The following is a 16,369-nucleotide window of genomic DNA, read 5'->3' as shown; positions in this document are numbered from 1 at the left end:
GCTTTAGTGACCAACCAATAGGACTGAATCTTAGGACCAGTAACATACCAGGATTCAAACTTATAGCAACCAACTTCAAAGCTGAAAGACTTTAAATACTACTTCTAGGCAGAGGGAAGGAAACTAGTTAGAGAATCCCAGTTGTTAGGGATTATACTGTAAACTACAGCAGTGCAATACTAACATCTGTCTTTCTCAGCCTTATAATGCCTGTATCACGCTGAGGTCTGGCCGGCTTTTGTCCTATTTCCAGGTCAGCGCATGATTGCCAACCAGACAGAATGGAGGTCAGAACTTGGTGTTCTGGAATATAGCTGTCTGTCTTCATTGCTCCATCAACCACTTGTCTCTGGATCCCTAGTGCCAGTAGTGAAAATAGGTACCTCTACAAAGTCCAAGGTGGGTCCATCCACACTGGAAGAGGAAGAGTGCTTCCTCTCTCCTGGGGCACGACTGGTGTTAGGCATGAGACAGCAGGTGGGGCCTTCATGCCCATGTAATAATCATAGCCCTGCAGCCCTGGATGCTGCTATAGAGACTTTCACCAACCCCATGGCGTCAAGTTGCTATCCTAAGAAAAAATACTATTCCGGGTAGGGCATGTTGTTTGTTTTTCCTGGCCCATAGCCTCTCACCCCACACAAGACCCTTAAAACCAACAAAAGTCTGTGGAATCCAACAAAACCAGTGAGGTACACTAATTTAATGATGGTACTGGCCCCACCGCCCACCTTCCCATATGGCACCTATTTTAGAGCACATTATTTTAGAGCACACTAATGTATACAGACTTCCTTGACTTGATTTTAAGGCCCCCACCTATTATTAGCCTCTATTTGAAAAAAAAACAAAAACCCTGAATCATGAACTTTTCCTACTCCTTGTCTCCATCCTTTGAGAAATGAGACACAGATATTTAAATTGCTCAAATACCAGGCCCACAAATGTTAACATTGTACACAGAACAAGTAAAACTCAATTTCCCTCAATAAATTTAGTATCCAAACTAAAACAAACAAACAAAAATCCCAGATTTTTTTAAAAGGCCATATAATGTCATAAGAGTCTTTGTCAGGGGAAAAAAGAAAGAAAATTCAGTTAAAATTATTTATTACATTCAAGAGAGGACTAACATCCACCACACTGCCAGACTATGTAACAACAGGCAGTTACCAGTTCTATTACAAGGGACATTTAACCCATAGTATATCTAAATCAGCGTGGTTAGGAGACAAGTCATAATGTCACTCCACTGAATTTATTCAGTAACATTAAAACTCAGCAGGGAAAACAACAGGAGTTATCACTGCTTAGAAAGCTCAACAAAGCATGCGGAAATATATGAGTAAATATCTTTACCTTAATTTAGACATCAGTTTTCTCACTGGTTCCTTGACAGATGTGCTTTGAGAAGACACTGGCGTAAAAGCAACTTTACAACCACCACTCACAGAAACTCTGGCTTTGTGTCCAGAACTTAGATTCACGTCTTCCACTGGCAGATTGGGCAAGCTGAAGTTTATAATTTCAAAGGAGAAATCATGTTAGGTATTAATCTCAGGAACATTAATATACAATGAGTGAAATGTTAATATATAACAAATGAGAGCAAGAACATACATGTGAGGCTGAAAATTGCCACCGCTGTAGTTACATGAAACAAATTCTTAATTAGAATAATTTATATTTATTCCAGTCACATATTTTTTCGAAGTTTTTAGGTAGTAAAAATTAAAGGGAATTGGTGACAATTTATTTTTAACAGTAGTCATATACTGCTTGTCTCTCATTTGCTGAAAGAAACTTTTTAAGTTTGTTTAACTGTAGAATATTTTGTGTAAGCCTCATAGTAGCCATATAGCAAAAATCTATAATGGATACACTTAAAATAAAAAGCAACAAATTAAAACATACTGTAACCAGGTAGCCCCATTTTTCTAAGAAAAGGAGTTGCTATTATTTTTTATTATTTTTTAATTCTCTTTTCTCCGTTTCCCCATTCCCCACTTCCTATATAGTCCTGTAGAAATGCAATGATAACCTTTGACCTGCCCTTCACCAGAGACTCTCCAGAGGGCAAGTTTGTTTAACTATATGCTTAGAAGCTCCAGAGTGGAACTTTCAGCCACAAGGAAACTGCCTCCAAAGATAACAGATGATTTACAATCCAAAGTCCCACTACGAAACTCTCTCCCGTCTAGAGAGTTTTCGGCCACCTTTACAATCTATTTCTGCCCATGAAACGCTAACTCAACTGCCCAGCAGGTAAGGCACCATGCTAGCATGTGGGCCTACCCACCTGCTCACCTCCTCCCCTTTGGTGCCATTCATGATAGGCCCCCTTGAAAAGTGTCCACTTTCTGCTCCAAAGGTGAATGGGTACCCTTAAGGCGGGAAGGAAGCCCGTACTTCTTCCCCTATGCTAGCTTTGGAATAAAAGGTCACTTTGTTTACACCAGACCCGGCTCTTGTTAATTAGACTCTACAAACAGCGTGCAAGTGACCCTACCATTTGGTTACAATACTACCAGAAAAAAATCACTTAACTACAATTAAAGAGACTTTTAAACTAAAGTTTATTTTAGGCTGAGAGAAAAGCACAGAAATAAAACAAAACAAGAACTAAGTCAGTTGAGGGAAATACTTAGTCATGATCTGGAGGAGGAAGAATGTTCAGAGCTAATGGGGTGGAGGAAGCCAGAAGCAGAGGGAAAGAGGAGATGAGCGAGGTCAGTGTTGGGATCTCAGCGAATCGTGGGCATGGGGAGGGAACTGAAGTTTCTTCTAAGCAGAGTGGGCACTAACATTGGAAGTTTTCAGGCATGAGAGTGAGGTGATCTGATGCAGGTTTTAAAAAGATACAAGGCTACAGCATGAAAAATAACTCATGGTGAGGATGCATAGCTTGTTAATGAAACTAAAGCTTTTGATACCATAGGGAAAAGAAAGTACAAGAGTCTGGGAGCAGTACATGGGAGACAAAGCTGGGGAGGGTGGGTAGGGGTCAGATCACGAAGCATTTTGTTTGTCAAGTAAATAAAAGGAATTTTTTTTTGGTAATCCTTTCATGCTGATGTCCATAAATTAAGATCACAGCTCTAGAGAGTTCTGCATGTTTAAAAGATGAGGATCTTTTAAAATTGGATAACAATTTATTATCAAATGGAATGTGCTTCTACCGTCAACAGCTCTTTGGCATTAATTACACTGTCTAACTTCAGCTAATTTTTTTCAGATTAAAAACATTATATAAAACTAATGCTTAATTGCCTGTTAAAGAATACTTACACAGTGTCTGAATGCTCATAGTTATAACCTCCTTTATACTGACATTTTATTAAAGAAGTCTTTTTTTAAACCATTTTAGGGATGTTAAAGATTCATTCATGTTGGCGTTGAGGTTGAAGGATAAAAAGTACCATACTGGAGCACAGGGGATTCCTCTCTAAACCTCTGTTTCTCCTCTGTTAAATAATAATAGGGCCTACCTCATAGAGTTGTGCTGAGGATTAAACAAGATATACAATGAATGTAGCTCAATGTTCAGAGTAAGTGCTCAGTAAATAGTAACTATTATTGTTATGATCATCCTTGTCATCATCATGAGTAATGCATTTAGTAAGTTTCTTCCATTAAGATTGTTTTTCTAACATTCATAATGTATTTACAAGTCAACAGTGATTACAAAAAAAACTCCACAATCTCATAAACACCTAAAAGTATTACATGAAAGAATATACACATGCATACACACACTCACATACACACAAATGTGTTTTAGTTTTTGGATGAATCTTAAATTGTAAAACAAATTTCAAAAGTAATTCTAAGTCAAAGTATTGGCCGTGAGAAGGCCTGGCAACAGCACTGGGAAAAAATTACATCAGTTATTTAATCAGCAAGTATTATTGAGTGCCAAGTATGAGTTGGTGTCATTCTGGATATCAGAGACAGGGATAAGCAAGACAGTCCTTGCTCTCATGGAGTGCGCTGGCATCTAGTGAAAAGTAGAGAAAACAAGCAAGCTGGAATTTAAAATGGAAAAAAAAAGGTGAGTAAAGGAGATAATTTAAAATAATAATACATGCTTTGAAAAAAATGAAGGATGATAAAAGTGTGACTTGTCAGAAATGGGGTGGGCTATTTAGATGGAATTGTTAGAGAAGACCTTTCAAAAGCTTAGAATTAGGAAGAAGACAAGAAGGCCTCTGTCCTTAAGGAGCCTGTATGCAATGGGAAGACAGAGATTCAAACAGATAACTTCACTTGACTGTGATCACTGTTCACCATTGTGTGTAGGAACACAGTCAGAGTTTAACACGTAACTACTGAGCAAATACAATCTCATCATTGCAACAGTGGCTCTGTGAATACCTGATTTTGCTGAGGAGAGTCAAGAAGACCCTAAAGAAGGGAACACTTGAACTGAGACTTAAATGAAAGGGTAATTGACATTGGCATAAGAGTTACTGAGGGCATTCAAGTCAAGAAAGCAGTACAGACAAAGGGATGAGAAGATGTGATAAAACACAACTACTGGTAACTTAGAACCTTTGGAAAGCAAAGTGGGGGCTAAAAGTAGAGGCAGGAGAGGAGAGGATCTGTGCTATGCTAAGGAGTTTGTAACTTACCTTAAAAGTAGTGGGGGCTGAAAAGGCTCTGGAGTAGAAGAGTGAAGTGATCAGATTTGAGTGCTGGAGTGACTCACTACCCTGTCAGCAAGTGCAGGAAAATAAAAGCCCCTCTCTGTTTTTCCTTGCTCTTAATTCAATGTGCTCCTATGCAAAGAGCACAGGATTTGGATTCAGAGAAACTGGACCTGAATGCCTGGAAAGCAGCTTAGTCAGGTTTGTAATACAGGATAAGAGTTTGCTTCCTTGAAAACAGTATTTTCATTCTATTGGATATTCAAAACATTCAGCTGATTTCATTTTAAGAGATAAAATTCTCATGTCAAGAAAATTCTAGCACTCAATGATTGTAATTACATGTATGTATGACAAGAAGAAATGAACCACAGAGAAAAATTTCAGTTAATGATTTCATAATCATACCTTATATATATGTGACATTTTGAGTTCTTTGACTACACTGAAGTAATTTCAATTGGTTACTTGCTGTGGGTAGGAAGTTAAGCCGGCTCCATTTCATTATTTCCAAATCCTCACAAAATAAATTAAAAGGTTTGGGGAAAAGGTGTATTGCTAATTCTTTCATGTCTCTGTTGTAAAATTTGGTTCCACTCTTGATTGCTTTTGTTGCTATTATTTTCTTTCTTCTTGTATGTAAACATTGATAATTACTTTCTGGCAGTATAATTGCCCTCACTTGGAATTTGTGAAATTGTAGTACACTCACCTTTTCCAGCTAGGTAATGAAGAGATGCTTTTCACTGCTAGAACTTCATTGCACAGCTCCTGTTTTTCTTCAAAAGAACATAGACAAAACTATCACATTTGGATGATCACACAATAAAATGAACCAAAAGAAATGTTAGTGGTTCATTAACTATCTCTGTATAATATAAATTTGTATTCAAACATCCATTTATAAAACTGTACCAGTTTTCAGGAGATTTGTAATATAAGGTAAGTTCATAATGTTTTAAAACATTGTATTTACCTTATATTATAAACATTATGAACTACCTTATAATACCTTATAAGGTAGTTCATATTGTTTTTAAATAAGGTTTATGCAGTATACATCATTATCCAAGAGACTCTGTAACATTTTTTTGGTAATTTTTAAATTGACGTTTCTTACAGTGCCTGGAGGACTGATGAGAACTGTTGATTCCCTGCTTTCACCAGCCTCTACCAAGACAACCATCTTCCCCCTAATATCCCACTTTCTACTATTTTGGGTTCAGGTTCAAACCCATTCTGATGGATCCCAATAACAAAAGTGTCTCCAGTTAGAAAGATGAACTTTAAAGCAGGAAGAAACCCAGAGTCGTTTAGTCTTCTCACTCAGAGGACCTCAGAATTATAGGCTAACAGAGCTTGGTGATTTATTTCCAGTTCACATCAAAGCAGAAATTCTATGATCCACTTAGATTATATATATATATATATATATATATATACATATGTATATTTTATTGCATTTTAGGTTCTGGGGCACATGTGCAGATCATGCAGGATTGTTGCATAGGTACATACATGGCAATGTGGTTTGCTGCCTCCATCCCCATCACCTACATCTGGCATTTCTTCCCATGTTATCACTCCCCAACTCCCTACCCCCTACTGTCCCTCCTCTATTCCCCCCCAATAAACCTCAGTTTCTGATGCTCCCCTCCCTGTTTCCATGTGTTCTCATTGTTCTGATTCTGTTTTAACAAAATATTCAGGCGATCTTAAGCACTGATTCCTTCAAAGTGAAGTGTCTCAAGTTTAAATGTTCAGGTTCTATTTAAGCATTTTGGTACTCAGTTGCTACATTATCTCCGACATGTGTTCTCATTCTTCAACACCCACCTGTGAATGAGAACATGCAGTGTTTGATTTTCTGTTCTTGTGTCAGTTTGATGAGAATGGTAGTTTCCAGACTCACCCATGTCCCTACAAAGGACACGAACTCATTGTTTTTTTATGGCTGCATAGTATTCTATGGTGTACATGTGCTACATTTTCCTTGTCCAGTCTATCATCAATGGGCATTTGGGTTGGTTCCAGGTCTTTGCTATTGTAAACAGTGCCACAATGAACATACGTGTGCATGTGTCTTTATAACAGAACGATTTACAATCCTTTGGATATACACCCAGTAATGGGATTGCTGGGTCAAATGAAATTTCTATTTCTAGGTCCTTGAGGAATCACCACACTGTCTTCCATGATGGTTGAACTAATTTACACTCCCACCAACAGTGTAAAAGTGTTCCTATTTCTCCACATCCTCTCCAACATCTGTTGTCTCCAGATTTTTTAATGATCGTCATTCTAACTGGTGTATCTCAATGTGGTTTTGATTTGCATTTCTCTAATGACCAGTGATGATGAGCATTTTCCCATATGTTTGTTGGCCTAATAAATGTCTTCTTTTGAAAAGAGTCTGTTCATGTCCTTCATCCACTTTTGAATGGCTTTGTTTTTTTCTTGTAAATCTGTTTTAGATCTTTGTAGATTCTGGATATTAGCCTTCTGTCAGATGGGTAGATTGCAAAAATTTTTTCCCATTCTGTTGGTTGCTGGTTCACTCTACTCATTGTTTCTTTTGCTGCACAGAAGCTCTGGAGTTTGATTAGATCCCATTTGTCTATTTTGGCTTTTACTGCCAACGCTTTCAGTGTTTTAGTCATGAAGTCCTTGCCTACGCCTATGTCCTGAATGGTTTTGCCTAGGTTTTCTTCTAGAGTTTTTATGGTGTTAGGTCTTACGTTTAAATCTTAAATCCATCTGGAGTTAATTTTAGTGTAAGGTGTCAGGAAGGGGTCCAGTTTCTGCTTTCTGCACATGGCTAGCCAATTTTCTGCACACCATTTATTGAACAGGAACTCCTTTCCCCATTGCTTGTTTTTGTCAGGTTTGCAAAGATCAGATAGTTGTAGATGTGTGGTGTTGCCTCTGAGGTCTCTGTTCTGTTCCATTGATCTATATCTCTGTTTTGGTACCAATACCATGCTGTTTTGATTACTGTAGCCTTGTAGTATAGTTTGAAGTCAGGTAGCGTGATGCCTCCAGCTTTGTTCTTTTTGCTTAGAATTGTCTTGGCTATGTGGGCTCTCTTTCGGTTCCATATGAAGTTTAAGGTAGTTTTTTCCAGTTCTGTGAAGAGGGTCATAAGTAGCTTGACGGGGACAGCATTGAATTTTTTTTTTTTTTTTGAGATGGAGTTTCGCTCTTGTTACCCAGGCTGGAGTGCAATGGCGCGATCTCGGCTCACCGCAACCTCTGCCTCCTGGGCTCAGGCAATTCTCCTGCCTCAGCCTCCTAAGTAGCTGGGATTACAGGCATGCACCACCACGCCCAGCTAGTTTTTTTGGTATTTTTAGTGGAGACGGGGTTTCACCATGTTGACCAGGATGGTCTCGATCTTTCGACCTCGTGATCCACCCGCCTCGGCCTCCCAAAGTGCTGGGATTACAGGCTTGAGCCACCGCGCCCGGCCTAGCATTGAATTTATAAATTACTTGGGGGCAGTATGGCCATTTTCACGATATTGATTCTTCCTAACCATAAGTTTTTCCATCTGTTTGTGCCCTCTCTTATTTCCTTGAGCAGTGGTTTGTAGTTCTCCTTGAAGAGGTCCTTTACATTCTTTGTTTGTTGTATTCCTAGGTATTTTATTCTCTTTGTAGCAATTGTGAATGGCAGTTTGTTCTTGATTTGGCTCTCTTTAAGTCTGTTATTGGTGTATAGGAATGACTGTGATTTTTGCACATTGATTTTGTATCCTGAGACTTTGTGCTGAACTTGCTTCTCAGTTTCAGGAGATTTTGGGCTGAGACGATGGGGTCTTCTAAATATACAATCATGTCATCTGCAAATAGAGACAATTTGACTTCCTACTTTCCTAACTGAATTCCCTTTATTTCTTTTCTTGCCTGATTGCTCTGGCTAGAAATTCCAATACCATATTGAATAGGAGTGGTAAGAGAGGGCATCCTTGTCTAGTGCCAGATTTCAAAGGGAATGCTTCCAGTTTTGCCCATTCAGTATGATACTGGCTGTGGGTTTGTTATACATAGCTTTTATTGCTTTGAGATAAGTTCCATCAATATCTAGTTTATTGAGTTTTTAAGCATAAAGGGCTGTTGAATTTTGTCGAAGGCCTTCTCTGCATCTATTGAGATGATCATGTGATTTTTGTCTTTGTTTCTGTTTATGTGGTGGATTTTGTTTATAGACTTGCATATTTTGAACCAGCCTTGCATCCCCAGGATGAAGCCTACTAGATCATGATAGATAAGCTTTTTGATGTGCGGTTGCAATCAGTTTGCCAGTATTTTATTGAAGATTTTTGCATCTATGTTCATCATGGATATTGGCCTGAAGTTTTCTGTTTTTGTTGAATCTCTGCTGGGTTTTGGTATCATGATGATGTTGGTCTCATAAAATGATTTGGGAAGGATTCTCTCTTTGTGTATTGTTTGCAATAGTTTCAGAAGGAGTAGTACCCACTCCTCTTTGTATGTCTGGTAGAATTTGGCTGTGAATCCATCTGGACCTGGCCTTTTTTTGGTTGGTAGGCTATTAATTGTTGCTTCAACTTCAGCCCTTGTTATTGGTCTATTCAGGGTTTCGACTTCCTCTTGGTTTATGCTTGGGAGGGTGCAAGTGTCTAGGAATTTATCCATTTCTTCCAAGTTTACTGGTTTATGTGCATAGAGTTGTGTGTAGTAATCTCTGATGGTAGTTTGTATTTCTGTGGAATCGGCGGTGATTCCCCTTTATCATTTTTTATTGCATCTATTTGATTCTTCTCTCTTCTTTTTTATTAATCTGATTAGCGGTCTACTTTGTTGATCTTTTCAAAAACCCAGCTCCTAGATTTATTGATATTTTGAAGGTTTTTTTGTGTCTCTATCTCCTTCAGTTCTGCTCTGACCTTAGTTATTTCTTGCCTTCTGCTAGCTTTTGAGTTTTTTTGATCTTGCTCCTCTAGCTCTTCCAATTTTGATGATAAGGTCTTGGTATTAGATCTTTCCTTGCTTCTCATGTGGGCATTTATTGCTATAAATTTCCCTCTAGATACTCCTTTTAATTGTGTCCCAGAGATTCTGGTACATTGTGTCTTCATTCTCATTGGTTTCAAAGAACATCTTTATTTCTGCCTTCATTTCATTGTTTATCCAGTCGACATTCAAGAGCCAGTTGTTCAGTTTCCATGAAGTTGTGTGGTTCTGAGTTAGTTTCTTAATCCTGAGTTCTAATTTGATGGCACTGTGGTCTGAGAGACTGTTTGTTATGATTTCCGTTCTTTTGCATTTGCTAAGGAGGGATTTACTTCCAATTATGTGGTCAGTTTTAGAGTAGGTGTGATGTGGTGCTGAGAAGAATGTATATCCTGCTGATTTGGGGTGCAGAGTTCTGTAGATGTCTAGTAGGTTTGCTTGGTCCAGGTCTGAGTTCAATTCTTGGATATCCTTGTTAATTTTCTGTCTCATTGATCTGTCTAATACTGACAGTAGAGTGTTAACATTTCCCACTGCCAGATGTCAGGCTCAGCTCTACTTTATGAGGTATCTCTTTGGATATACAGGGGTCAGGGAGCTGCTTAAGGAGACAGTCTGACCCTTGTAGGAGCTCAAGTGCTGACTTGTGACCTCCGTTGTTCTGTTCAGAGCTTCTGGACAGGTACATTTAAGTCTGCTGCAGTGGAACTCATAACTGCCTTTTTTCCCAGGTGCTCTGTCCTGGGAAGGTGGGGCTTTATTTATAAATTCCTGATGTGCTGCTGCCTTTTTTTAGAGATGCCCTGCCCAGCTAGGAGGTAGCCTAGTTATAGTCTGCCAGCAGAGGCATTGCTGAGCTGCTGTGGGCTCTGCCCAGCTGCTGTGTGAACTTCCTTGTGGTTTTGTTTATAGAGGTATAGTTAGAACTAGCTCGGTAATGGCAGTCTGCCTCAATAATGACCGACAGCCTCTGTAATAGTGGACTGCCTCAATAATGGCAGACTGCCTCAGTAGTGGTGGACTGCCTCGGTAATCGTGGGAGACCTTCCCTCCACAGAGTTGGACCATCCCAGGTCCAGCTGCACTTGCTGTAAAACTCTCAATCCAGAGAGTTTCAGACTGTGGGTCTTTGTGGGGGGTGGAACCCACTGAACCAGATCACCTGGCTCTCTGTTTCAGCCCCCTTTTTTTCAGTTGAATGGGCGGCTCTGTCTCCCAGGTGTTCCAGGTGCCAGTTGAAATGGCCGCCCAGATTTGTATGAGTTTTTGTGTGGAGACCTGCTGCACAGGCTGAAACAGCTGTGCTGGAAACACATGGTGCTTTTCAGCCCAGGAATCCTCTGGTCTGTGGGCAGTAATAACTCATTTGGAAATGCGGTGATCACTCATCCTCTGTGCTGTTCTCGCTTGGAACTGCACTTCAGAGCTGTTCCTATTTGGCCATCTTAGATCCCTATCTGAATTGTTTTAAGAGTGTGTTGAGGTCAGTATAAGCAATGAGTGAATGTAGAAGTCTTTATTATTACTGTCCAGACATCATGATCCACTAAGTAAACATTTACCAACAAGTTTAGGGTTATTGAAGGCTAAGTAGAAGAGGACATCAACAAGCAAAGTTATGGTGAGTAAATGGCTGAGTATCTGCCTGACTCTTTTAAGGAAAAAGAACGGATGAAGAGATGTTTTCCAACCATGCTGTAGGCAGCATTGGTTTTGCTCAGTGACTTGCAATGCAAAGTGAAATTTTTTAACCCAACAGCTAATTCAAAATCATAGTCATTTGAAAACATTTCACAATTTTTTCCTGCCAAACCCAGGATGAGTATTTAAAATTAAATATTAATTTTAGGATAAAATTGTATTAGCAATTTTTTCTAGTACAATTTGGAAATCTGACAGAACCATATTTGACAGCATAGCAGTAGTTTGAACTGTCTATAAAAGACTGGCTTTAAAATTAAGATACTCTTACAAAGAAATCCTGATGGTGGAATTGCAAATTATTGTAATTAAGATGAAAAAGAAAAAGCATGATTTCTTAGGGACCTCACTAATGGGTTCAAACATAAAGTTGTGAATGAATAGCGGATTAGGTTACCTAAGCAACAGAGAAGGAAGGAAGAACATGCCACCAAAGGAGAATATAAAACCACAACATGGATCATAAAGAAAAGGATTGGGAATTATGAAACCAAATGAGCTCAGACTTACTAAGAAGACTAAGATCTTTAAAACTTATTTCAAAATAAGACAAAGGCAATGAAAACAATGGATGTGCTTCTTGAGTCCAATGGTATAATATTAAAATAAGGAGAATGCGATAATGATAATATTAGAGTGCATAATAAAAGAAATACAGTAATAACAATGAATGAACACTAAGGAAATAAATACTTTGAATCCAGTTTGTTTTCATCTTCTCTACCCAGGAAATTATTACTGGATTGAATATTATAAGATGGCAACTTATGCCTTAAATAAGTTTAAGTCTTTTATCTGAGACACATTACATCCCCTGGGCATAATGTGTTTGTTGAACTACTTTTAGGAACCTCAGAAGAATCATGAAAAGCAGAAAGTTACTAAAAGATAAAAAAAAAAAAAAAAAAAAAAAAAAAACAGGGACTGTCATCATCATAATTTTCAAAACTTCTGAAATGTAATAATAATTACAAATGTAATTATAAAATGTAATAATATAAAATGTAAATATAAATATAAAATGTAATAATTAAAAATGTAATAATAATTTTCAAAACTCTTTTTGAAAATTATTGACCTGGTATCAATCCTAATCAAAATTAGAAAGAGAATTCAAAACAGAGCATGGTGTAAGTCTATGGAAATTTCAGGCAGTGTGGCAGTGTAGCGGACACTATCCTCAGCCAGAAAGTGTCTCTCTGCCCATCAAAACATACAAGGTTGGCAGCTCACCCTCTCTCTACTCCTCTCACTTCTAGAAAAACAAACCTAATTTTTTAAAATCCAAACAATTTTTTAAAATACAAACTTCTGATCTATGTATCAGGCTGTCGAGCCATATTGAAAACGTTTCAAACATTATAGTTAATATAGATAGACACAGATATAGATATGCAAGCTGATTTGTTTTACCTTGGTTTATAAGAGGAATTTCCTTTTTTTCTTGTTTCAATGAAACATCGGTGTTTCTTTTATCTGAAACCTGAAAAACAAGCTCTTTATTTAAAACTGTACAAAAAGATAGGACATATTATAAACTTGATAAAAGACTATGAAAGGCAGTGCCCCCGTCAGAAGAGAGATCATAATGTTAGCAGCAGTGAAGTTATGCACCTGTTATAAAGGGAACGAATGGTACATGTTCAAAATGAAAACAGCATATATTTCAAGGATGATTACATTATCATAGTCATGTTTACTCATTTGATTTCCTTAAAGTGATTTTTGTATTTCTACTAATATTTGTACAGCTATTTTAAAAATCGATATCACACGCAGATATAACGATGTCTACAACAAGTAGGTCAAGTATTTGATTCACCAGTAACAACCATTGAGCCTCTATTCTTTTTTGTTTGTTTTTTGAGACGGAGTCTCATTCTGTCACCAGACTGGAATGCAGTTGTGTGATCTCGGCTCACTGCAACCTCCAGCTCCCTGGTTTAAGCGATTCTCCTGCCTCAGCCTCCTGAGTAGAACTGGGACTACAGGTGTGCACTGCCATGGCCAGCTAATTTTTGTATTTTTTTTTAGTAGAAATGAGGTTTCACCATGTTGGCCAAGATAGTCTTGATCTCTTGAACTCATGATCCACCCACCTCTGCCTCCCAAAGTGCTGGGATTACAGGCGTGAGCCACTGTGCCCGGCCACCTCTATTGTTTTGAGGAAGCTTAGGGTACCTCTGGTTGCTGCAAAGCAGACAAAGTAGGAGTTCAGCATCCATGCCATGAAAACTTTGGAGAGTGTGGGCCTGGGGCCTGTAGTCCTAAAACATAATAAATAAGACTATGGGGAAGAGGATGAGGAGTTGACCTGGAATACTGGGGGATGGGACATCTCATCTTCTAACAGAATCCCAGGCAAACTGCCTGAAAGGGGCTGCAGAGCCTTAATGTGTTGATTGCTGGGGCCAGGAGGGCTACTTGCACCTGGAAAGAGAGAGGACATATATGTGTTTGTGTGTGGTTGCAGGGCTGAAAAGGTGGGAATGGACAGGGGACATTTGAGGGGTGGAGTGCACCATTCATAAGCCAGGTCTATCATCACTTTGGGAATCCTGTTAGGATCCATTTTACAGGACTCACACAAAGCAGACTTACACTTTGTGAATATACTTTAGATGAGAGAGAAAGAGAGAGTGAAAGTGTCTGTTTATGCCTTCAGGTAGACACCCAGAATGCTCCTTCTGTGTATTTTGTAAATCTGTGAGAAGGTGTAGGAACAGGCAGTTATGAAGAAAGGAAGGAAGGAAATGAAGAAGGCAAGCAGAAGGCAAAAGCTCCTGTCTGCTCCTTGCTCTGAAGACCCGTGAACACACACTGATACAGATGCAACCATGTCCCCAACTCTGTTGCCTCATGGAAGATAGGGAGCTGTCAGTCTTCTTGAGGTTTGCTCATTGTGAAGTTTGCTCATCCTTCATCTTTCATGCCCCTTCTAACCTGCTAAACAAATGTGGTCTAAAGAGGATATCAACTCTCTTTTTTCCCCTTCCAGGAAACAAAGGAGTATTTTTACACAGCATTCCGGAAACTGTGCTCTCTCAGGAAGTAGGTTAAATGGGCACACAGGGAGCCTAGTAACAAAATAACTATGTGGCTGTCTATCATTGCCATTTTCCATTTCACCTAAATCAAGAGCAAGAAAAGCCTTATGGATAAGGGAGAAATAAATAAGACTACTTCTAAGCTACTTTAGTCTATTTAAAAAAAAAAAAATTGTACTTAAATTGTAAATAAACACCTGCCCCAGGAAGTAATCAAAATGCACATTTCTTAAAGATTCATTTTGCAAAAATCTTGAAAGTGACTTTAAAATGCATGTTTTTTTCTTCTGATGAACATAAAATTTAAAGTTTTCTTCTGATGCGCTGATATGTAAGGAAAATCTACATGATACTAAGTGTCTCCAACTTCGGACTAAAGATTTTTCCAACCAGTTTATAAACAGCATAGACTATTTTCAACAACAGCTAATAGGAACCACAAGATAAGCTTATGAGAAGAACTATTTGATGCCTTTCATTATAAGCACTTCGTTATAATCCATGATGATTATATCAAAATGTGTTAATTTTCTTTGGGAACTTTCTTCTATGACGAAATCAGACAAGATGAAAGTATCCAAGATTCAAGAAAATGACAGCACTCCCAGAAGAGAAATTTTGTTCTTGGTGTTATTAATGCAGCCTCACAAAATTAATTATGTTTGCATTATATTGTTTAGTTCTCTGCTTTGAGCTCTGTCTGGTTAGGGCTGTTTTTACTAGGATCAGATAAGCCCCCTTACTCCAAAAATGTGACTTGTATGTACAAAGCTCTGCCATCTCTATAAAATAAAAAATTTATTCTTCCTTTGCTTTATTATCCTTATTCTTTATATTGAAAGCATAGAAATGTTTAAAAGATTTTTAGATAAATGATTTAAAGCCTACAGTATTTTCTTTGAAATAACATTGTATAAATCTGATTTTATAGGATGCTGCCTTCTATTACAATATAGCTGAGGGTCTTATTTTTTTCAAAATGAGACAAGAAAACACAGCTGTTTTTTCAATTACATGACTTGTATACTTGATCTTACTTACAAAGGTCTTTCATTTACATTAATTGGTTTCATTACAGAAATGTTCTTCGGTCACTTAAGCTTAGCTGTGTCTCATATTCTGAAGTTGGAGGAAATCTCTTGCCTGAGATTTTTACCTATATCACGAAATAGACAACACCTCAGACAAAGCAAATGAGATTATAGTTAAGTCTTAGCATGGAGTTTAAGACGTCTTAATTAAAATTATGTTAACAATGAGCAGGGTGGGATTTGTCAGTTCTTCAAGGGATGCAACGATTAACGTAATACCACACGCTCAATTTTGTAAAGTATCTACTTAAGAAGATAAATAAATAATAAGTAAGTCAGAGGAAAAAAAGAACACACCACAGGCAGCTGTGCAACACCTATTTAATTTCATTGTTGTTAAGGAAGCTTAAAAACTGGATTATATCACTTTATCTGACTACTTCTACTCCTTTATCCCTCAAAACCTACGTCAAGCACTTATTATGATGAAGAATCCATAAAGGCTATGAGACCAGTAAATACCTTTCCAGCAACTTCAAAGACCCTTTCTGTTTGTGCTCGTCATGGTTAACATTATGTTCCAGGCCTTCCCCTTCACTCAATAATTTATTCAATAACATTGGGTTCCTGGTGTGGACCAGGTACTATTACAGTGAAAAGTTCAAAGTCCTCCTGATATGGTTTGGCTATGTCCCCACCCAAATCTCAACTTGAATTGTAGCTCCCACAATCTCATGTGTCGTGGGAGGCACCCGGTAGGAGGTAATTGAATCATGGCGGTGTGCTTTTCCCATGCTGTTCTTGTGACAGTGAATAAGTCTCAGAAGATCTGATGATTTTACAAGGGGAGTTCCCCACACAGGTTCTCTTGCCTGCTGTCATGTAAGACATGACTTTGTTCTTCTTTTGCCTTCTACCATGATTGTGAGGCCTCCCCAGCCATGTGGAACCTCTTTCTCTTTATAAAT

At 38.2% G+C, this 16,369-nt stretch overlaps 1 protein-coding gene across 1 annotated transcript in view; it reads right to left on the bottom strand.

Moving 5' to 3' along the window:
* The window catches only part of MORC1 (MORC family CW-type zinc finger 1), a 168,890-nt gene that overhangs the window by 18,045 nt on the left and 134,476 nt on the right, over positions 1-16,369 (bottom strand). The window contains 3 exon segments of the mRNA XM_074405314.1: positions 1,360-1,512; positions 5,359-5,425; positions 12,737-12,806. Coding sequence (XP_074261415.1) covers positions 1,360-1,512; positions 5,359-5,425; positions 12,737-12,806 — 290 coding nt within the window.

This window comes from Saimiri boliviensis, chromosome 8 (assembly GCF_048565385.1).
Source record: "Saimiri boliviensis isolate mSaiBol1 chromosome 8, mSaiBol1.pri, whole genome shotgun sequence".
NCBI classification, from domain to species: Eukaryota; Metazoa; Chordata; class Mammalia; order Primates; family Cebidae; genus Saimiri; species Saimiri boliviensis.
Note: the sequence above shows the minus strand (reverse complement) of the source record. Positions and strands in the feature narration are given on the sequence as shown.